Source organism: Neopsephotus bourkii, unplaced genomic scaffold, assembly GCF_033783945.1.
Source record: "Neopsephotus bourkii isolate Nb327-2 ecotype Australia unplaced genomic scaffold, CSIRO-AGI_Nbou_v1 NB_1760, whole genome shotgun sequence".
NCBI lineage: Eukaryota > Metazoa > Chordata > Aves > Psittaciformes > Psittacidae > Neopsephotus > Neopsephotus bourkii.
Window position 1 is genome coordinate 6,285,413 of NW_026902234.1, and position 22,857 is coordinate 6,308,269.

The following is a 22,857-nucleotide window of genomic DNA, read 5'->3' on the forward strand; positions in this document are numbered from 1 at the left end:
GAAATACTTCTGAATGCTTAACTTCTTTTCTTCGTATGGGGTGTACTTTTGATCAAGTTCATGTCTTATAAGGAAAGATCATTGTGGGATGATATGTCTGCAAGGGGAAGATCTGCTAGGACAGTTCTGAGGTAAGGCAGGCTGTTTCTTAGCCACAGGAACTGAAAAGGCAGTGCAACAATTCAGGAGCACCATGGCAAGGAGCTGGAAGTGGTTTCTTACATATCCTTCCTTAATCTTCAGTCACATGTGAGACCGATGCATTAGATTTCACTCTTGGAACACTGAGAATGTTTCATTTGTTTCCCGCTGCCTACTGCTACATAGCTGCCACCATTTAACAAACAAACGCAAGGGGCAAAGTCAAACTGGTCTTGGAGGGTTGATCATTAGTTGCCGGCTGGAAGTCACTGTGTGGGTTGTTTTTTTACATAGTTAGCTTCCTTATTGTTGCCAAAATCTAAACAAAAATCACTCCTGAAAAGTCAGATTTGGCATAAACACTTTTCATTGTAATTAAACCCAAAATAAGTAATAGCTAATGCCTAGCATGAATCTACAGCTCTTATCTGCTATGCTGTTGCATATTACCAGTAAAAATAATTGGGTTTACCTGACACTGGGAAATGAGCTTCGCTCAAAAAGGGTGAAATACATCCCTTTGTCTAGTTCCCCATCTTTTCAGAACAGGAACAATAGTAACACCCTCCTCTGATGCATCACTGTTGTTCACAGCACCTCAGCTATGTTGTAGTTGTTCTCATTCTTTTTTGTAAGCTTAACACCTCAGGAAAAGCTGTCTTCTTCCCAGCACTCAGCTTTTCTTGGCTTCATGCTTAGCTGAGAATTGTCACAGGAGGCTGGTTCCTCCCAGCACAGAAATTATCTGGCCTGCATTTTTCACAGTCCTCTCTTTCCAGATGTGAGACACAACAGGAAGCTATTTATTCCTGCATCTTACAAGTACACCAAGAACATACGGCTTAATTTTTAGTTGTCTATGCATAAGCTAACTTTTTGCTTTGGAACATGCCTTGAAGACTGCAAAATGGCATTGGTTGACTGCAGCTGTGGTGATAGCTTCCAGCTATTATAAATCAATGTGTAACATCATTGAACCATCAGCCTCTGAGTCAGCCTTAAAACTCATCCTGCAGAGCACACCTCTGTGTGTGCTAGCTTTCAGGCAGGCTTTCAGTCACTTGCATGGTCCTGGAGCCCCAGAAAAAAAGTTTTGCCTTTGCAGTTGCTTTCTGCAGTGACCTGAGGTGATAAAGCACTGAGGAAAATGCTGGATTTCTTTGGAGTTGTAGGGACTACCTCAGGTGGGATGGCATAGGGCACACTGCTCTCCTTCCACTCTGCTCCAGGAGGAGTGAGATGCAGTGTTTAAGATGGGCAGATAACATCACACCAGGCAGACATTAAGCTTCGTTGACAAAGCTGTAAAGCACTAAATTGGCTGAGACCAAATGGTGCTTGGGGGGAAGCTGGAGGAGACAGCAGAAAGGACCTTACATTTTCTCTGTCCCCTAGTTATAAATGGCTCTTTTGCCCTTTAGCAACATGGCTATGTATGCCTGCGACAGCTCTCCCTGCAGGGCAGACCCCCAGAAATGCAGCACATAGCCAAGTACACAGCCAAGTTGGGCAGCATCAGCATGCTCAGGCTCTCAATGCATTGGCCCCTTATAGTTGTTACACAGTTAATGTGGTTATGCAGGTTTTCTGTTTCATCTTCTTTTACCTCTCTCAGTGTTTTTTATTCCCATCACAGCACCCTGTCAGGTTTGCATTGTCTCTCTTCAAACTGCCACGCGTGCAGCCACCACAAACAGATTTTTAATGACAGCTTCAACTACCTTCCTCTGACTAAAGCAGTGCTGACAGAAACCTGCTCTTTCACATGTTGTATGCAAGCAGGTATTAAGCATTCACTCAAGAGCTATGCAGCTTCTCTGTAGCCCATGGACTTGCAGTTTCGATGATCACTGGGAGCATCTTGCTTTCATGTATTCCATAGAATGGCACAGGAACCCTGACACGGCAGATCTTTATGGCTGGTATAGCTGTACGTGAGGACATACTGCACTGACAATCAGGTATCATTAGTTGGAAAAAATAATGGTGCAGCAGCTATTGAGGTTAACCTTATGTATCAGAAGTTAATTTTTTATTGATACAGAAGTCAAGATGTGAATAATGAGTGCTTGAGAAGGTATGGTTATGGATGAGAATGAGTGAATCTGCGCTCACAATTTCTCATAATTTAAAACTAACACTCAGAGAAAACAGGCATTTGCTGCATTGCTACTGGCAGCCAAATTTAAGTCAAGTTAAACCTGTGTCATGGTTTAAGTCCAGTCTGTCAATTCAGCCACGCACCACTTGCTCACTCCCCCCCTCCTTTCTCCTCCCACTCCTGGAGGGATGGGGAAGAGAATCGAAAGAGTGTAACTCCCAAGGGCTGAGATAAGAACAGTCCAGTAACTAAGGTATAACACAAACCACTGCTGTTACCACCAATATTAATAATGATAAGGGAAATAAGGGAAGAGAACACATCCGCTCACCACCCACCGACTGATACCAAGCCTGACCGAGCAGTGATCTAGCCCTTCCAGGTAACTGCCCCCAGTTTTACATCCTGGGCATGACGTGCTGTGGTATGGAATACCTCTTTGGTCAGTTTGGGTCAGGTGTCCTGTCTCTGCTTCCTCACCGCTTCCCCTCCTCTGTGGCAGAGCATGAGACTCAGAAAGTCCTTGGTCAGGGTAAACATTACTGAGCAGCAACTAAAAACATTGGTGTTATCAGCACTGTTCCCAGGCTGAAAGTCAAAAGCACAGCACTGCACCAGCTACTAAGAAGGAGAAAAATGATTGCTACTGCTGAACCCAGGACAACCTGTAATACTCAAAGATCCACAGAACCAAACATTTGGGAAACACTGATCAGATTATAAATCACAAACTTAAAATAGCCTTGCTCTACTGCAGCACATGGGCTACAACTAATTACTTCCACACATTCAGTCATGCAGGTAACTCACCTAAAGCTCCCTGGACTACTGAAACTCAGGCTAGCCCATCTAATACTGTTTTGCATATTACATTTGGAAAAAAAGTCCACCCAAACCCTGTTATCAGAATGTGCTATTTCTGGTGTCAGAAAGTGCCTGTAAGGAAAAGTAAGGAGGAAGAGTGTGAGGGAAGGGATATATTAGATGTCAGTAGAAGCCTCTGATGAGTGGTTTGATTTCTACTCTCTGTCTTCTTATATTAAAATCACTGCACTCATAAAAATAGAAGCTGATCCTATCATTTCCCCCAAGGAATTGGAGAAGTGATGCTAGAAAGAATACACAGACGTGAAAATAATTAATATGGTGACCTTTCCAAATTTATCACGTACTGGGTGGGGGGGAGGTGTTGGATAAGGGAGAAATTAAATAGAACAATTTAATAGAACAGTTAAAGCCAACTACAAAGACTTTTTCTTCTGGTGGACAATGAAATTTGAAATTTGAATGATAATAATGTACTTAAAGAATGTTCCTCAACAAGACCTGGACCCAATGCATGTGAAACTGTGCTTCTCACGAGCGAGCACTTAACGCAGGCACACAGCCCTGTTGCCGCAGTAGGACTGCTCAGACATGGAATTGTCTTCAGATTTTTCTTCACTGTTTGTGCGTACAAGGTATAATAGCCATCTGGGCCCAAGCTGAGAGCCTCTACAGAGAGACTGTGAAGAAGCAAGGGAGCAGTGTTGGAGTCTGATGTGTGATAAACAGGAGTTAACCCAGCAGGGATGTGGAATTTTTCCATCAGGTTAGAACTGTGAGGAAAAGGAAGAGCATTTTCATACTGTTTTGCTGCATTAGGATGCCCGCTAAGGCACCATCCAGGGAACTGGTGCTGACTCAGATCACACATCAGACACCTCCCATGCACACTGCGGTTGTGGTGGTCCCTTGGAAGCTTGTACCACCACCATTCTATGCCTTTCACCTGGTGGCTCACTGCCTGGGCCAGCTCCCTCTTCCAGGGCCTCCACAGAATTTCCCTGTTGCCAGACCAGGAGCAAAGAGTCCTTCTTTCTTTAATGATAATGAGTGCCTTGTATATGCAGTTTTCTGGCACCCCTGCAAACCTTTCAGTACTTCTCAATCTTACGTTACGCACTGAGCAGGAAGAAATGCATAAGCACTTTGGGAAACAGAGCTACATATGATAGCTCTGATAACACTCCCACCCCCAAAAAAAATGTAACACTTCCCAACTGGCTGTATTTTCACAGTAATTTTTCATGTGGTGTTGTGCAGCTTTCATTATTTCTAGCAAAAGCTAATGTTTCATTTTTAAAGCTGAAGGAATATGTAGATAATGCTGTTTTTTGTTAAGGCTGCTCATTTTCCCACTTGGAAAACTAATCATAAAATCATAGAATAGTTAGGGTTGCAAAGGACCTTATGATCATACAGTTCCAACCCCCCCGCCATGGGCAGGGACACCTCACACTAAACCATTTCACCCAAGGCTCCATTCAACCTGGCCTTGAACACCATCAAGGATGGAGCATTCAGAGCTTCCTCAGGCAACCCATTCCAGTGCCTCACCACCCTCACAGTAAAGAACTTCCTCCTTATATGCAATCTAAACTTCCCTGTTTAAGTTTTATCACTACAGTCCCTAATGAAGAGTCCCTCCACAGCATCCCTATAGGCCCCCTTCAGATGCTGGAAGGCTGCTATGAGGTCTCCACGCAGCCTTCTCTTCTCCAGGCTAAACAGCCCCAACTTTCTCAGACTATCTTCATACGGGAGGTGCTCCAGACCCCTGATGATCCTTGTAGCCCTCCTCTGGACTTTTTCCAACAGTTACATGTCCTTTTTATGTTGAGGACACCAGAACTGCACACAATACTCCAAGCGAGGTCTCATGAGAGCAGAGGAGAGGGGCAGGATCACCTCCTTCGACCTGCTGGTCATGCTCCTTTTGATGCAGCCCAGGATAAGGTTGGCTTTCTGGGCTGTGAGCACACACTGAAGCCAGGTCTTCTTCAGTTTCTCAGCAACCAACACCCCCAAGTCCTTCTCTGCAGGGCTGCTCTGAATCTCTTCTCTGCCCAGCCTGTAGCTGTGCCTGGGATTGCTCCGACCCAGGTGTAGGACCTTGCACTTGGCATGGTTAAACTTCATGAGGTTGGCATCAGCCCACCTCACAAGCGTGTCAAGGTCCCTCTGGATGGCATTCCTTCCCTCCAGCTTATCAACCGAACCACACAGCTTGGTGTCATCAGCAAACTTGCTGAGGGCGCACTCAATACCACTGTCCATGTCACCGACAAGGATGAGGACGTAAAATGTCCTAATGAAGACATAAAACTACGGATCTTGAAAGATAGTATTCAATGCAGGGAAAATTGTGTCAAGCCTCGTTTTATGACTAAACTGGAACACACCTATTAAGTTCTGAAAAGAGACCTTGTTAGTTTAGTTCATGACCTTCTAGAGGTTTGGCGGTTTATAATCCGTTTTATTATCAAAAGCTGTTATAATTTTTCATTGAGTGTATGTAGACATCAATACTTATGATCTGTTTTTTCATCTCTTCAGTGGTAGCTGGGCTGACTTTGAGTAAATAATAGTCAACATAAAGAAGTAATGCTGCATTACCTTCCCACTCATCTGGAAATGGAAAGATTTTTTGTCTAAATTGAATTGCACACCCAAGTTCTTAAGTTGAAAATGGGCTAAGTCAAAATAATCTCTTAGTGCAGAGTACTCTACACTAAGTACAGTACTATAATACAGTTCAGAAATGTTTTGACTTTTTTTCTTTCCCAGCATGCAGTGTTACAACTTTTTTAAGTTGAGGGGCAATGAGAAGAAAGGTCTCAAGGGCACTTTTGCTGCTGTCATAAGGCATAACTTTGTTTCATAGAGTGAGTTCAAAATTACTTCAGGAATTTCTCTTGTGGCTCACGACAGAAAGATTGATTCAGGTAAATAACCTGGACATTTAACTAGGGTCCCAAGCAGCCCCAGCCAGCCTTCATGCTGCCCCAGGCTACATCCTTGGTGCAGCCTGTCCGAGTATGTTGACATGAGCTTAGCCTTGGCCTGCCTGCCATGTGGATGCTCTCAGGGGACTGAACCGGCTTTAATATCACGGAAGGATTTAGGACTTGCTTCTTTAGACCCAGGGAAAAAGTAGGAAGCAGGCAGCCAGACTACTTTTCAGGCAAGCAAAATATTAAATAAAATTGGAAACCAGTACACATGAATGAACACAAGCGCAGGGTAAGAACATATGTTTTAGACTATATAATGACTTACAGTTTATGGCTAAGGAATGCAGCAGTAGAAAAGACATCAGTTTAAAGTTCTTTCTTTCTGGAAGTCACAGAAAGTGAAGGACAGCAGTATCTCTTTATATATGATTTTAAACAGCATCTAATATGTTGATGTCTCTTCCTAAATTGCCCTTGTAGCAACACTGGGGAAACATAGGGCTTCACAGAAGTTGGAAAAGACCTCTGCATTAGACAGGAGAAATAAATGGGTAGGGGAACATGCAATGAGCTATGTTTGTAGCAAAGACAATGGGATCCTTTCGTAGTCCATATCCACCCTGCAAAATAAATCAGGCACTTCTGAAATGAGGAGAAAAGAGAAGGCTCCAAAGAGAGTGAAGATGAGGTCAAATTTGAAGTGACAAGCAGTGCAGAAAGAGAGAAGGATGATCCCTCAAGGGTCAGTACTGGGACCAATACTGTTTGATATCTTCATAAAAAAACACAGCGGGATTGAGTGTACCATAAGATGAGACCAAACTCAATGGTGCCATTGATATGCTTGGGGGAAGTGATGCTATCCGGAGGGACCTCCATATGCTTGAGGAGTGGGCCTGTGTGAATGTTACGAAGTTCAACAAGGCCAAGTTAAAGGTCCTGCACCTGGGTTGGGGCAATCATCCAGCTCAATATAGAATGGGTAAAAAAATAAACTGAGAACAGCCCTACAGATAAAGGACTTGGGGGTACTGGTGAATGAAAAGCTCCACATGAGCCAGCAGTGTGTGCTTGCAGCCCAGAAAGCCAACTGTATCCTGGGCTGCATAACAAGAAGTATGGCCAGCAGGTTGAGGGAGGTGGTTCTCCCCTTCTACTCCACTCTTGTGTGTCCCTTCCAACCCATTCTATCAATCTATAATATAGGAAGCAATCTTGTCATATAACATACTTACTAGGTCTTTTGCTGTCTCTTACACATGTTCTGAAAACCTGGATGACAACCTGTTTCTTCAGAGGTTTACGTTTTTAGTGTAACTTAGAATAAGCCCCTAGGCATGATGCAGCTGAGCATTTTGATGCATTTGATCGAGTCAACTTTCAAAACAAAAATATAGTTGAATCTTAAGAGGTCACATCCACCCTAGCACATTTTCATTGAGATTAGCTTAGGAAAAAAAGACCATTGCCTCAGCTGTTTCCTGACAACCTTGCAGGGGATGCTGGTAAATAGAAAGGGTCATAGTCACACTAACCCTAACAGATACAGGGAAACTAGTTAACTACAGTGACTGAGTGACAGGAGATTAATATTGCTGCCTGTTTGAGGGCTAGATGGGAAATATCTGTAGGAAAAGATTTGACCTGTAAATAATCACCGCTCCCCAAAAGGCAATAAAACAACAAACTGTTTAAGGATTCAAAGAATTTGTAGGGTTTCACATCTCAACTTTTCTCCAGTAGAGGGAAAACTGATTCAGTAAAATTGCTTTCACTTGCCTGTTGGGACCAGCCTATAGTTGTGCTGGGAGGTTCAGGTCACCATTTACAATCATCTACTTCTCACATAGTTCCACCTGTAACATTAAACCTGCAGGGTAAATTGAGAGATAAATGGAAGTTTCCAGTATTCAGAGCTTTCTACAGAAGCAAGGGATATAGTATATTCACACCTAAAACAAAAGGTGTTAGGATTCTCAGGAACAAGATCTCATGGTATCTTGTTTGTATACACCAGCAGAAACTCAACCAAAACCCTATTTCTTTGCTGTCTTCACATGTACGTCTGTCCTCAAGGGAGAGTCTGGATGATAAAGAGCTCAGTCACTGATAAGAGAAATTCAGGGAAAAAAAGGATAAGGTGTTAATGACTGTGCTACGTCTCACCTCCCATTACTTCAGTGTGATCTACAAGTTGGGTGAAAGCACTTGGTATTTTGGTATCTTTTTCTGAACGGATTTCTACATTTGGTGTGGATAGTTAAGGTCCTACAAAGGCTGACAGAATCTATAGGTAGACTGAACTTGTGCTTTTCGTCAAAATAGCATTGCCAAGCCACAGTGAATAGACGTTATGAGATCTGTTCTGTTGTAGATTTCTCATTTGCAATGCTGCATAAGGGATCAGACTGACTTTTAGCCCATGGGTTGGTCTGGCTAATGCCAAGTATTAATTTAGTCACAGAATTCCCCATTTTAGTTATAATGCTTCTGCTGTTCTGTATTATGTCCGCATTTTACAGGTAGGGCTCCAGCTATGTATTTGCTGCAATTTACCACTTGAAAGCTGAATGCAGGCATAGGTCAGCTGAAGAGAACAGAATCTCTAATGCAATGCAGCAGATTATATAAACAACACATTTATTTGCTTTATGAGGACAATCAAATTCAACAGATGAAAAAGATTTGAAAAAGTAAGCGTAACCCTGGAGGTAACAGAAGCTCTCATTTTGCTCTCCTGTTCAATCACTGAATAATCTCTAGTGACGTTGCGGAGGCATAATACTAAAATTTGATCTAGACCAGGATGGTTTTTTTGTCAGCTGACATTACTTCCTGGAGTTTTGCTGTGTCTAACATGTATATCTTTGCAGTCATGTATCCAGATAACAATTTAAGGACCAATCATTTCAGATTAGGTGGATTAAGAGAGAAACAAAACAGTGTTTCCTAGTCATAGAATAGTTTTTGGCATTTATGTAGCCTCCTCTAAACAAATATTGTTAATTGATTTAATCCTCAGTATCCTTGTAAAGCAGACAATTATCATCATCCTAATTTCACAGCAGGAGAAATTTGAGGATCAAAGCCTAGGTTATTGCTCAAAACTCTACATGGCAAGTCTAATTCAAATCCACAGAACTTCATTTTATGATGTAATCATGATGTCCTTCTTCCTTCAGGGCAAAAAAGCTGTTGTACTCAAAGAAATAATGGTTGCCACAGCATGGAAAACACAACATAAAACTATTCTGGGCCTGTAATTCATGATAATAAATCCCTTTTTGTTATAAACGGCACTATTTAATGCAATTCAGAACTCTGACAGAGTCCAAAAGAAAACAAATCTGAGGTTCCTTGTCTTTTGAAGTACAAGCTGTTGCAGAGCTTTGTTCCTCTGATGTTTGGTATATCAACTGCTTTCAAACTAAATTTATTTGTAGTCAGTTGACTGACTGATTTATCAAAGAGCCCTTCTTCTTTGGTAGTTTCATGCTGGGACACTGCAGGCAGTTCACCTTCTGCCTCCATAGTGCTTCACTGAGCTAGTTTTATTTCTTCCAATTTCTTCCAGTTACCTAGGCTTTGCATCTTTGCTGATCTCTTCTACCTGGTATTCAGTGACAGGATGTGTGGGAATGGTTCAAAGCTGTATGAGAAGAGTATCAGACTAGGTATTAAGAAACATTTCTTTACCGAGAGAGTGGTCATACATTAGAACAGGCTTCCTAGAGAGGTGGTTTATGGCTCGTGCCTGTCTGTTATTGTTTCTTTGATGAAAAATGCTGTCCTTCACCCAGATAGATTAAGCTCCTTTACCAGACTGCAACCCCCATGCACCAGTGCAGGAACAGCAGTGGCTCAGCCAGGGGTAGCCATGCAGTGTAATGTAACCCAACCCAGAGATTTATTTTACGGGGGCATGGGCAAGTATGAAGTTGAACTATAATTCCCTGAAGGCATCTACCTATTACTGGATATTTTGACAGTCCAAGGTTTTGTCTGGATTTTTTTTATTTTCCATTTGTTCTGGTTTTGTCTGAGATAAGGAAGTAATTGTAGAAGAATTAAAAACTCTGTCACAACAGGTATTCTGATTTCTCATCCCAGTTGGTTCTGTTGTTACATTACTTACACATAAACCCAAACAACTGCTACTAAAACACAGTCACAATTCAAACTACCCTTAGTAATTTCTAATTCTGTCTTGGGTAAAAATCGATACCTAATTGGCTGCAAACCAAGATAAAGCTAAGAAAAAAAAAAAAGGGGGAAAGACTTGGTTCCCATCCTTTATACCTACCACTTATCACACCACAGCTCTCATTGCCTGAAAAGCAGTGCGAGCTCTGTACCAAAAGCCCTCATCCAGCAGCAGGATGCTTATCTGGCAATTAAAAGGTTCTTCCATCATTCCTATATCAGAGCACCTCCAGCACATCATTCATGCAACTGATGGAAAGATCATTTTGGACAACAGAAGCTGTAGCAACAGGGCAGGTGGTATAGGAATGTGAGGGAAGGGAGAGCTCTTAAGAGCCTGTGTTTTAGCCAGAGGCAGAACGATAGTGCTGAGGAAGACTCAGTAGATAAAATAAATGCCCAAGAGCTGCTGAAGATTTTTCATGTGTGTGAATGTTAACAGAGCAGTAGACAGTGATCTACTCTCAAGCAAAAAGACCCCAAGTAGTTCACAAGGCAAGATAGCCAATGGTATTCTTCTACAAAAATAACCTCATGAAAATAAAGCTTTTGATTTCCTTGTGCAGTGTTCTTGGTCCCAACCTAAGTGGAACTCCGTAGGGAACATGTGAAAGAACTGTTTTCCCTAAACACGCATTACACACATAGCCAAGGATAGGCAGCTCTAAACCCACAGCAAAAATGAGCACAATAAGGTCACATTTCTACAGGTATTTATTAATGTACTTTAGCCATAGCAGAACCGGGGAGGGAATATATCAGTATAAGTTCATTACAGTCAACTGGAGCCTTTGTTTTAATCCTTGTGGGCTGATCCAGAGTCCATGAGGGAAGAATTGAAAACACAAGAAGAAAATGGGTAGGCAGAACAGCATATTGACTATGACTAAACAAACACATACATTTTTCAAGTGTCAAAATACCTCTCATTGTTATGCTTTGAACTTTCAGCAAAATGGAAGTTATTTCAAAATGATCTGGAATCACTCATCCCATATTACAGTAGTAATAGACCCTTCATTTCTCCTCATGAAGTAAAATGTTACTGTGGGGACTGATAAATTTGCTGCCGCCTGTCAGTCAGGATCCATCAATCATACAGCAAAGCCCTAAACCATTCTGACTTAATGAAATGGGAATAGGAAATAGAAGAAGGATCCATTTTATTACTATTCACTGAAGCTCTTTGCCTATACTTGTTCCTAACACTGCTTTAAAAAACTCAAGTTTCTCTTAGGGAGGAGGAATTAAATTCACATGTGCCACCCCTTTTGTATTAGTATATGGATTTTAGAAGCTCACTCTAAGGCCATGCGTGGGATAAATATGAAAATTAGTCTTTCTTTCCTACAGTGATAACCCCATTGAAAGCAACAATGCTGAACCCAGGACACTGTCTTAAACCAGTGTGCACTGAAGACATACATAGTAGTATTATTAATATTGTACTCTTCATGTGCACAAGCAATCCCTTTGAAGTTCATGCAGCCTTACTTACATCGAAGTATGGGTGAAGAGAAGTTTCTTTCCTCTAACAAAATAACTGTCCCCAGTTTATGATCCTTGCTGCTTTGATCTCTCACTTTGCTAACTTTGTATGAGAGATCATATTTCATGAGGACTCACTAAAAACTTTTAAGTTATTAGGGATTATCTGAATAGTAAGCTATATCCATAAAAATACAACAGTATTTCTCAGATACTGGTATATGTGCTTTTGTTTCTGCCTTCCCTGCTATTCTGCCATGGAACAACTTCATTAGTATTATTTTGGTAGCAGCTTATTGAGCTGTTTTCTTCTCATCTCTACTGTTCTTGGGATGCTCCAGCTGCTCATTAAAATGCCTAATGGCCTGATAGGTACATTCAGCCCCATGCATTTGTAAAGCCTAAATTAGGTCCATCAAATAGCTTAGAATTTCATTTGGAAATGGAGGAAAGAATACTGCAAGGGAAGGAATATAATCTTGGTTGATCTAATAAGAAGCTTCAGCAAATTCTCCTCTTTTTAAAAAGAAAAAAGGACAACAAACCACAAAACCCCAGGCTCAGAAACAGGCTCAATACAGAACTTTCCCTGCCTTTGCTTCCTGGTTATCTGCCCATACCTCTGTCTTCCTTGCGCTCAGGATATAACATCTTATAGAAGCTCACATGCCCCATGGGCAGCAAGGCTGAGCCTAGGGGTAGACCTGAGCCACTTTAAGCTTGAATAAGAGACACGTCTTAAGTTTCTTGCCTTAACTTGCAAAAACTTTTTCCTGCTGTCTCTGTCTTAATCCAAGGTATAGATTCTTTAGATCAAGAATGCCACCTAGTCATGAACTTCAGCTTCTGGAGGCATGTTCACATTATGCTTCCTTGGACTACTATGAAAATGACTAAACCATACTTAAAAGACAAAAAAAAAAAAAAAAAAAACACCAAACAACAAAAAAACCAAAACAAACATCTAGTTTTATAGAAAACAATCCAGAAATCCCAAAACCTCTTCCATTTCCCCACCCTGAGGACCATACCTACACAGAAAACATACCTCTCACATACAGTAGCAACAGCATAGGATGGAATAAGTCCACACCACAAACATTAGCACTTAAGGACTGAAGGCAGAACACCACCACTGTTTAGAAGGTAAGCCAGCAAAATACTTTAATCATGATTCTCAGTTGCAGTCAGGCATCTGTCTGGGAGGGAGGCAATTAACAGCAGCTGACACAGCCTGGAGTCAGCACTGGTAGCAATTTTCCCCTCTGGCTGCTTCCATAAAATCAAGGCAGCTGTGATGCCTGTTGCCTGCCCTGCTGAACCCCTTGAGGTTTCTGGAGTTCTCTCACTAGCATATAAGGAGTTGTTGCTACAGTAATTATCCCTTATCTGTCAGCATCCTCTAAACCAAGAGGGTGTTTGATTCGTATTTGTCTATGTGCAGAAACAGGTCACCAGGAGGGAAATGGGTTTTCTTATTTCAGTTATCATACAGATGACTATAAGCACACAGAGGAGGTTGTTCAGAGTGTAGCAATGTAACCCTATTAGTCTTTTGTCAGTTTAATTTGTGGGATTCATAAGTTTACAAAGAAGCTGAGCACCAGCAGAAGTAAATTGCTTTTTTAAGCCAACCTTAGTTCTTCACTTTAAAGTGACATCCCAGCACACTAAACCTAATAGCAGCAAGATGAGTACCATCAAATGAATTGGGTTCCTCTCCAAATGTGCAGAAAAAATTAAGAAACAAATGGCCAAAACCAATTAAGTGACTATTAGGAAAAAGCAGCTGTTCTGCTTTTCTACCTGATATGGTACCTCTTTCTAGCTGTTTCTTCCTCCTTGCTGTGTTTCATCATTCCTTGTCTCTCCCCCTTCCTTCCTCTGCACCCCGTTCTTTACTTCTGTAATTTCTGAGAACGCAGCAATGGCTCCCCCTGTGATTTGTCACAACCTACCTGTGCTACCAGTTTTCTGGTGGCTACTCTGCCTCCAGTGAAAAAAATCTCACTCTATTACTGCATTGCGGTTAGTTCCCTGACATTTTAATGTATTCAGTTAGCATTTCCATCAAGCTTAATAAGCATGTACTTAAACAGTAGCATATTTTTGGGAAAAAGAAATAATAGGGCACGCAATTCTAACTCGCCTTGGGTATCAAGGCATGAGGCTCAGGGGTCAGGCTGTACTTAACTTACACAAGAGTGCAGTAATTTCATTGAAGTGCTCTATCTGGAGTAACCTACCACTGTAAAAAAGTTGAATCTAAATGTTAAAAAAAAGGAAAGATGTATGTATGGAGTGAACATTGCTAGGTTTTGGGGTGCAGCAGGTAAATCCATGCTATAAGGATGAAGCAATCAAGTTATCCATTTATTACCCTAGGAAGATCAAGATGCTAGGAGAGCTAGAAGTCCAACCAAACTACAAGTGTTAGTGGACTGTACTGACTGATGAAATACTCCCACAGTAAGTCACTACCTAATAATTACCGCAGGTGCCGTTTCCTGCAGAAGAAGGTGGTATAACAAAAGACTGGCTCCTCTCCGTCCAGCTTTTCTTATCATAAAATCATAAAATCATTTGGGTTGGGAAGCACTTTTAAAGGTTGTTTGATCCACCCTTGCAATAAGCAGGGATATCCTCAACTAGATCAGGTTGCTTGAGAGCCCTGTCTAACCTGACCATGAATGTTTCCAGGGATGGGGTAGCTAACACCTCTTTGGGAAACCTGTTGGAAGTGTTTCACCACCCACATTGTAAAAAATTCTTTGCTGCATCTAGTCTAAATCTACCCAAATTTTTTAGTTTAAAACCATTACCCTTTGTCCTGTCACTACAGGCTGTATAAAAAGTCTGACCCCATCTTTCTTGTAAGCCCCCTGCAAGTACTGGAAGGCTGCTATAAGGTCTTCCCAGACTCTACTCTTCTACAGGCTAAACCACCCTGTCTCAGCCTGTTTACATAGGGGAGGTGCTCCAGCCCTCTGATCATCTTCGTGGCCTCCTCTGGATTCACTCCAATAAGTCCATGTCCTTCTTATGCTGGGAGCCCCAGAGCTGGACACAGTACTGCAGGTGGAGTCTCATGAGAGCAGAGTAGAGGGGGAGAATCACTTAAACAGGTTCATTAAGCAGTCAGGGTAGCAAGTTGGAGCAATCATCTTGAGATATGTTTCAGCCAGATCACAACAGGCAAGCTAATAATGCAGATGTAGACCAAAATGCCTGTGTGAAGTTTGACCTGAAAGAGAACTATGTCCCTCAGAGCCGCTCAAGTGAAACACAGCCAACTTCTATGAATAAAAACATAAAAGATACCCCCTTGAAAGAAATGTTTAGAAAAGAACAGGCCAGTTTTGGGAATAATGACTTGCTTCCAAGGTTCTCTGAGATACTATCAGAAAGGTAATGTCACACCTCCAATAGCTGTCACAGGAAGACTTTCTGTGTACTCCATACAGTATAGTTCATGGTTTCAGTGTCCTACTGAGATACTGGTTTGTATGCAGCGAGACAAGGCTGTCTGCTCTCGTGTCATACACAATGAAGTTGAGCATTTTATCAGATGGAATACATCATGTTTTGTTGGTTTTTTAGACGGAAAACCCCGACACATGCAGTAAAAGCAAAGCTGATGGATTTTGAAAGCGTCAATTAGTTGCTTTGTTTATGCATCTCAGTATTCAGTTTATCACCTACTGTAACTCATTGTTCTGACTGAGAGGTGTTACTTGTATGCTGTGACATATAACAGTTAGCCCTTCAACACAGCCTGCCAGAAGGTGGTGTAATACACAGGATGAGCTGCTCAATTACTGGCTGCCAGGGGTTTACGCAACAGCAATCCAACTTCTATCATTCCACTAATGTGTAACTGGCAAGGACTCATGGTGAACCTTGGGATGAAAACAGTGACTGTCACCTCCACTGGTCCAACTCAAGCCCTGCATAGTTCGAAGATTACCAAAAGCAGCACAACACATCACATTTAATGGATGTAAGCAGACACACAGTGGCTAAATTATATAGTATTTCATCACAGACTGAATGGTTTTTTCCCTTTTGTTATTTTTCATTTTAATTACTAATTGATAAATTGATAAAAACATCTGATCTTACTCTTCGAAACATGATGCTGGATTCCTTGACTGGGTGGCACAGCCATTTAGCTGAAGGTTACCAGCATTTCAAGTACAGCATCAAGTTGCCAGAGCATGACCTCCTTAGAGGGCTTCACTACCCCAAGAAATTTATGGTCAAACATAGAGCAGTATTGTATACCATGGAAGTGGTGAAATCACCATCCCTGAAAGTGTTTAAAAACCTTGTAGGTGAGGCCCTCAGTGGCATGGTTTAGTGGTGGACCTGGCAGTGCTGGGGTAATGGTTGGACTTGATGATCTGAAGTCTTTTCCAACCTAGCTGATTCTGTATTCTCCTAGGGGAATGCTAGAGCACCTGCTTGGGTAAACATGTTCATTTTAGAGTAAAACTGGCTTAACTACACTTGCCTCTTTTCTGTGAAAGCTGCTTGTCAGCCTATCTGTCTCTTTCGATTTGAGATTTCATTGCATTTGTGGGCAGAACTGACAGGCACCTTCCCTGTTTTGTTCTATCTGCAGTTCAGTGTCATTCGGTCAAGGCAACACAAAAAGACCAGCACTCCCAAACAAATGAAAACAAATGTTTTATTTACAGGAAAAAAATCTGTACACTGTGCATACTTAAAAATATACAAAATCATAATAGAAAATATAGAAAGTGTTAAAATGTATACAAACACTGCTTAAAAATGTGACTCCTGTAAAATCTTAAGCTTTGTTATTAGAGTACACATTCATTTAAAAAAATCATCATACAAAATAATTCTCAAAGCTATTAAAAAAGTACACAGTCTATATTTGAATAGTTCAATGACTACATATTATGAGTGATGAGATGATATGAATAAATCAAAGGCTTTTACACACAACTCTATTTCAAGACCAAAACTCTGAATCTGATCACTAAGCCAAAGAGAAGAAATCTGCAGTGTCAAAATTCATTCAATAATGCAGGTATGCCCAGACATGGGCTACTTTAGATTTCAAACAGCTAAATCAGGTATCCTCCTTGTGTGTCAGAGGATAGCTCCAAGGAAAGATTCAGATGCTTTCTGATGGCAGTGTTCTAAAATACCTATGTGAAAAAAAAAACCAAACCCAAACCCAATTTAATTTATTCAATAAGCATCAACTTTAGAGAGCATGAAAGGATAAATACTAGCCATTTATTTTGCAGTCAATGCATTTAATATCCTTTCATGGTACATCTGTGTCACTGTCCAAGTGGCATCTTCCATCCTTCAAAACTGCTGAAGAGAAGGAAATGAAAAAGTAAAACCCCACTATGGACTGGATCGGTCTACATTTGTTTTGAGCTCCTGTTTAATTCAATCCGTCTCTAAAATGACTGTGTTCAGTCTGTGCAACCATTGAGTGTAGACACCTGTCTTCATTGAAGAAAAAAACTGTCTCGGTTTTCCTGCCTTTGCCAAGAGTCCTCCAGCAGCAAGTTCAGAATTTGTATGTTTTCACCAAAGTGAAAGTGTCCTGACCAAAGACGTGCAATGATTTACCTAAATTTGTCAAAGAGAGTGCAGATTAAGGAGTGTAAATCACCCCTCACTCTCTCCCCAAAGGTACATTATTTCTTGTATCATGGTAATTTCAATGACTTTACCAGAGTTTCAACACCGTAAAACTGCACAGCAAAGTAAGAAAGAAGATGTAGTACTTTAATCCAAGGAATGACTGAGCTGTGAGTTTATGCTCAGGTAACCTTTAGAACGATGAAGGAATGCAAGAATTTTTTGTCTAGCAAAAGGATTTCAGCTCAAAATGAGGAAAACTCTATCTTTTTTTTTCTTGAATAGACAGAATACCTTGATTTAACCATCCAAAGGATGAATGCATAAAATGATAGAGCACCACAAGTCAGAAAAGCTACAGAATTCACAGTGGAAAAAGAGTATAATGAAATTCCGCATAAACTCAGCGTGTTTCCTTAAGCTGCTGCGGTGTTTCTGCTTTGTTTCAGCTAAGTTCACTGTTGTTCACAGCACCAGGGCACAGAAATGAGGCTCCACAGCTTCTGAAGGCAACTTACTCCTACTTGTCAGTAATACTTCATAATTGTTAAACCTGCATTGTTGCAACATGTGTGAAGGGAGCTCAGGGGTCCAGCAGCAGAGGGATTTGCTTGGCTGATGATGCACCTCAGTAGCCCAGTTTGTGCAAACCTCTCTTGTCTACAGTGCTGTTCCACTCTGTTAGCATGTGACAGCCACAGGGGAGAGATACAAAGCCATGCCTGTATCTTTCCTTTCCTGAAAATCATGATCTGGGTAGAAAAAGGCTTTTTTTTTTTCACACTGTCTGCATTTAATATATGTATCTAAACCCAGCACCTGCATGTGTTATTATTATTAAAAGATAAACACTTAAGTGTTAATACACACTTCCTGTTTTAAATTTACCGAATGTGATTCTTTGTAAATATCACTCTGCCCTCATGTGGGATGGGGAAGTGCCCATAACTGCAAAAATACTTGGTGGGCTTTTCTAAAAGCCAGCAATGCCAATGCCACAGAGCATAAGCAGTATTGAGGGGAACACCTCTGCAGGTCCTTTATGACCCCCCCTTTATTTATCTCTGCCCCTTCTCCTCTTGCAGCAAATGGAGGCGAGCCCTCAGTTAGCAGATCAGGCACACTTGCACTTGTGCCAAAACCCAAAGGAGGACAAGACAATGTGGGCGAGTAAAATCTCTTTAAGGAGCCACAAGGTGTTTGAGCAGCCAGACCAGTAAAACATCACAGTGGAAACAAGTGTTGGGAAGCCACCCGAGGGATGCTTTGTTTACGCATGCTTGGGATGCTTACACACCACACGTTGGTCTTCCATCTCTGTGAGCAGCGTTTGCAGCGCAGCTGTATGTCATCTTCTGAGGTAATGGTGCTACAGCACCCACATTTGCACTTGCAGAAGGATCACTGACTGCCATATAAATCAGGCAAAGATATATGCTGGGAGGCCTTGAATGCGGGCAGCCCAGTGTATTAAAAATATACAGTTCATTCTGTAACACCTCAGACCTGGTTCTGCATTGTTATTTAAATGATGAATTAAGTAGGTATGCTTAGTGCTTATTACGTGTAACTTTGTAATTTGCCTTGCTCTGTACAACAGCTATGTTGATTGCTCTGACAAATTACTGAGGGAATAATACAGCATAAAATCCTGTTGTGGGTAGTTGAGTAACGCAATTAGTATTTTTCTTCCTTGTGAAAATCAAAGTTAAAGGTTACTGGCTGCAGACCAGCCAAAGTGATACACTTCCTTTTATTTGCAGAACTTGAGAATTTCCTGCTCTTGGAAAAGCAGGATATTCACTAGTCCTAGAAAGCTGATCAACTGCCTTCCTTTACAAACATATGGTAGCTAACCCTGCACACAGGAGAGACATGTTTGGTTGCACTGTTCAGACTTCCTATGTTTTGCAAACAGGGTACTAAACATATGGAAAAATAATTAGGTCTATGTAGGTTATCTATTCTCTACAAGATTAAATCATGGTGCTATCAAGAAATCAGTATGTAATATATCCAGAGTCTAAGGCTAGTATGAGTAAAACCTCTACATTTTGACATGTACCAAAATGATTTATGGACATAAGTATCCACATAACACAGAAGTACAGTTTTTAGCTCATCTGGACATACTTTCTGTTGAGGAATCCTCTTTAGAGGATCATAAAGCTCAAATTAAGAAACTACATAGAAAAAGAAGGGTAAATCCTATGTAAGACACATACTCTTCACTTCTGATGAAGGAAATCCATCAGACCCAAAGAGCAGCGAGAGAAAAAGGATTTTGTGATTATACTTACATTACTGTTGAAGAGGAAATAAGTCATTAATGCTCTTTGTACTCTTTTGCCTTTCTGTTGCTTAAGACAAAACACAAAAATTACTTTCCCCCACAACCACTCAGTTATTCTTTTCAGAGCCTCTTTGAGTTGTCTGTCTTTTTACTGAATGGACACGAGTACGATATAGCCGTGCTTTTGTGTGCATACGTTCCTGCTGAACTTACCCTAAAAGAAAGTGTGCAGCTGTGTGAAAAAAAAAAAGAATATTAACCTCCTGCTGCTTGGAAAATCTGAGACTGAAGTCTTGCTGTGGAAAATAGCATTTTAAATATATTAGCAACCAGGCAGATTTTTAGAGGTGCCTTAAGAGAATATTTTCATTGTGTGTTATGAAGGAAAATACCGAATTATCTCCATACGCAATCCGTAGTCAGGTTTTTTGCAAGCACTGCAGCTTCTCTGGGGTATAGTCTTTCAAACATTAAATAAAAAATTGTGATATCCACTCCCTATATATTCTTAACAGCAGTAACTTGTGAACAAGTGAGTTTGAGTCAGAGCTCAATGAAATTCCTCATAAATAATGTTTGTAATCCTGAATGCTATCTTTGCTGCAGAAAGGTAAGCTCCGTCTATGCTTGCTTTTAGCGTGGTAGGTTAATGGTGCCCAGCCTCCCTTGTCTTTCTCTTTTTCTTCTTTATCTGTGCAGACCAGGGGAACGATAAAATTTCCATCTCACAACCCCCTGATATGCCTCCCAGGGAGAGGTTTTTTGCTAAATGGGTTACAAATATGTCTGTTGCTCTCTAAAGAAACATTGTTGACTTCCTTCTGCCCTATGTGGGCATTTCAGTGTGAGCGTGGGTATCTGGCATCGGGAGTACATCCAGTCAATTAACTGTTTTAGCTGTGTGTACAGCCTTCTCTATCTGCACTGACTTCATAGCCACCATAAGGCCCCCTATGCAGCTGGAGGCCTGTAATTGAGCCTGCGTATGAACAGGAATTAAAAGTCTACTCTAGTCAATGACTGCACAGCTCAGAGTAGCGATTACTTCATTCTTGGAGAGTGTGAAAACCCCACGGAGCCATGAGAAACACTGCATTGTTCAACTGGCTGCTCTGTACATGAACAATAGAGGCTGTTTCACAATGCCAGATTTGACAGTTAAATAAGTTCATTAAAAAAAAGTTACAGTCTAGCATATGTGGCACAAGAGACCACTGACAAATTCTGACATTCACACCCACAACAATACATTATATTTCTGCCTAAGTATGTCCTTTGCACCTTTCGTGAGTTAAGCCTTTTTTTAAGTATTTGCAAAGCAGTAATAAATACTCAGGCTCAGAAAAGAAGTATTTCTCATGCCTGCTACTTAATTACAATTTATAGACTCAAGACTAGATTGGTCTAAGATACATTTTTCAAGTATTCTTCTCTTGTTTATAGTACGACAGTAGTACCTTATTGCACATTGTTTCTGAAGGACTCTCCTCTACAAGTGTGGGAAATTATTTCGTTTGGGGCACTTGACAGCTTTGAATCCTGGCAAAATGACCTTCCCCTTCCGATACAGATCATCCTGCAAACCTTTGTTCATCCTTTGCACCAACAGTTTCTCATAGAGCAGTGGGTGGTAGGCCCCTAAGGTACAAGCTGCATCGTAGTAGAGTTCATGGTAGTGACATAGGTCGGTCTGTCGAACGGAAGGGATGTATTCGTATACGTGCACTTCGTTACACATGGACATCATGATGAGGATACCTGGAGCAGAAAGTGAAGACAAAAGTGAACCCCAGATTTCACTTTTCTCACAGAAATTTCCCTATAGTCATCAATCTTGTTCTTCTTTCCTGCTTTCCTTTGGTGTTGCACACCTTAAGTAAAATCTGTAAAATCATTAAGTGAAGTAATTATCTTTGTATTAGAGCAGCTTTCACTTTTCCCAGACACATAAAGATTGTGATCCCTGTACAATCAATAGGGTAGGACAACAACCATAAGGAAAGAGTAAAGAGCCTGTAAAGGGCTTGCATACCACCATCAGCCTCTCTCAGTGAGAAAACTGCTCTTTCCACCTCTCCCCATTTATCTCCTCTCCACAAAACATCCCACAAATGAATCAGGACTTAATGCAGCTGCATACTACTTTCTTTGAGTCAGCTGATCATTTTTCTTGCTTTTCTTGTATATTATCAATTCTTGATTTATTTAACAAGACAGACCAGGTCTTCATATTCACTTGCAGAATACAGAAGACATACACACACATAGAGCAGTTGTCTGGTGTTTCTAAGGAGCTCTTCCTGGTACTTCTACCACATCCAAAGCTGAACTCTGGCCTGCCAGGTACAGGATATATAAAAAAATTCCAGGTATGCCCATTCTATCCTCCTCTGTTACATGTATTTCTTTCAAATACTTACATTTATCTTCAAAGCTGTGAAGATTCTGACTGATTTCCCTTTCCATTTTTGTCCACTATGGCAAGGGGAAACAAGAACAGAAAGATGGGCCAGTATCACCTATGTTCTGATCAGAAGCAGACCAGGACACATTCAGGAGGAAGATAGGTGGGCTTTTGCAAACTTTGTTCTCCTACACCACAACTGCACATGTATACTAGCAGAAGGTCTTTTATCTTTGAAATGGAAGAAATCTTACTGGTGTGGCCACAGGTTTTTGAAGGGATGCATATCAGATATTGATCAACAGCACTGTCTAAATTGCAATACTTTCACATCAGTCACAGTTTTTGGGAGCCTCTTCTGTTTCACAGAGCCACGTGAAAGGGAAATTATGAAGTAAGTCTTGGATAACTTTGTTTTTCAGATTTCACTTAAAAACGAAAAATACAATAAAATGTGTCAAAGCAATACTGATATCCTTGTCCACTGAACGAATACGACTGTCAGCTCTCAGAGGAGACAGCTGCAAAATACTGCTCACTTTGCACTTACAAATGAGAACTGATGTAATTGTTTTATTCTGTACAACAGCTCTGGAATCGTAACACATCAAAGGTGTTTTGGGCAGATCTCACAAGTGAAATAAATTAACATAAATCATTTTGGTTCATTAATTAAGGAAAGACATTTTCTGAAGTTCAGTTTGCAGTTTGGGAACACACAGATTTCAATGGCTTGCTAATGAAAAGAACCTTATGTTCTCCCTGCTGTGTATCATTAGATTATCAAAATGATTTTTCCCTGCCTGATGTGTGAAGTAAC

General features: G+C 41.0%; 2 protein-coding genes and 1 long non-coding RNA gene across 3 annotated transcripts in view; 1 reads left to right on the forward strand and 2 right to left on the reverse strand.

The window, feature by feature from the left end:
* The window catches only part of LOC133225493 (opsin-3-like), a 79,478-nt gene that overhangs the window by 56,031 nt on the left and 590 nt on the right, over positions 1-22,857 (forward strand). The window lies entirely within an intron of this gene.
* On the reverse strand, positions 8,642-12,870 carry LOC133225411 (uncharacterized). Its single transcript, XR_009729145.1, has 2 exons — positions 12,758-12,870; positions 8,642-9,667 (listed from the first exon to the last, which is right to left on the reverse strand). It is a non-coding gene; the product is annotated as an uncharacterized LOC133225411 (long non-coding RNA).
* ST6GAL2 (ST6 beta-galactoside alpha-2,6-sialyltransferase 2) overlaps positions 19,092-22,857 on the reverse strand; it is a 49,425-nt gene continuing 45,659 nt past the window's right edge. Inside the window, exon 6 of the mRNA XM_061377940.1 lies at positions 19,092-21,391. Coding sequence (XP_061233924.1) covers positions 21,123-21,391 — 269 coding nt within the window. The 3' untranslated portion in view covers positions 19,092-21,122. The remainder of the gene's footprint in view (positions 21,392-22,857) is intronic.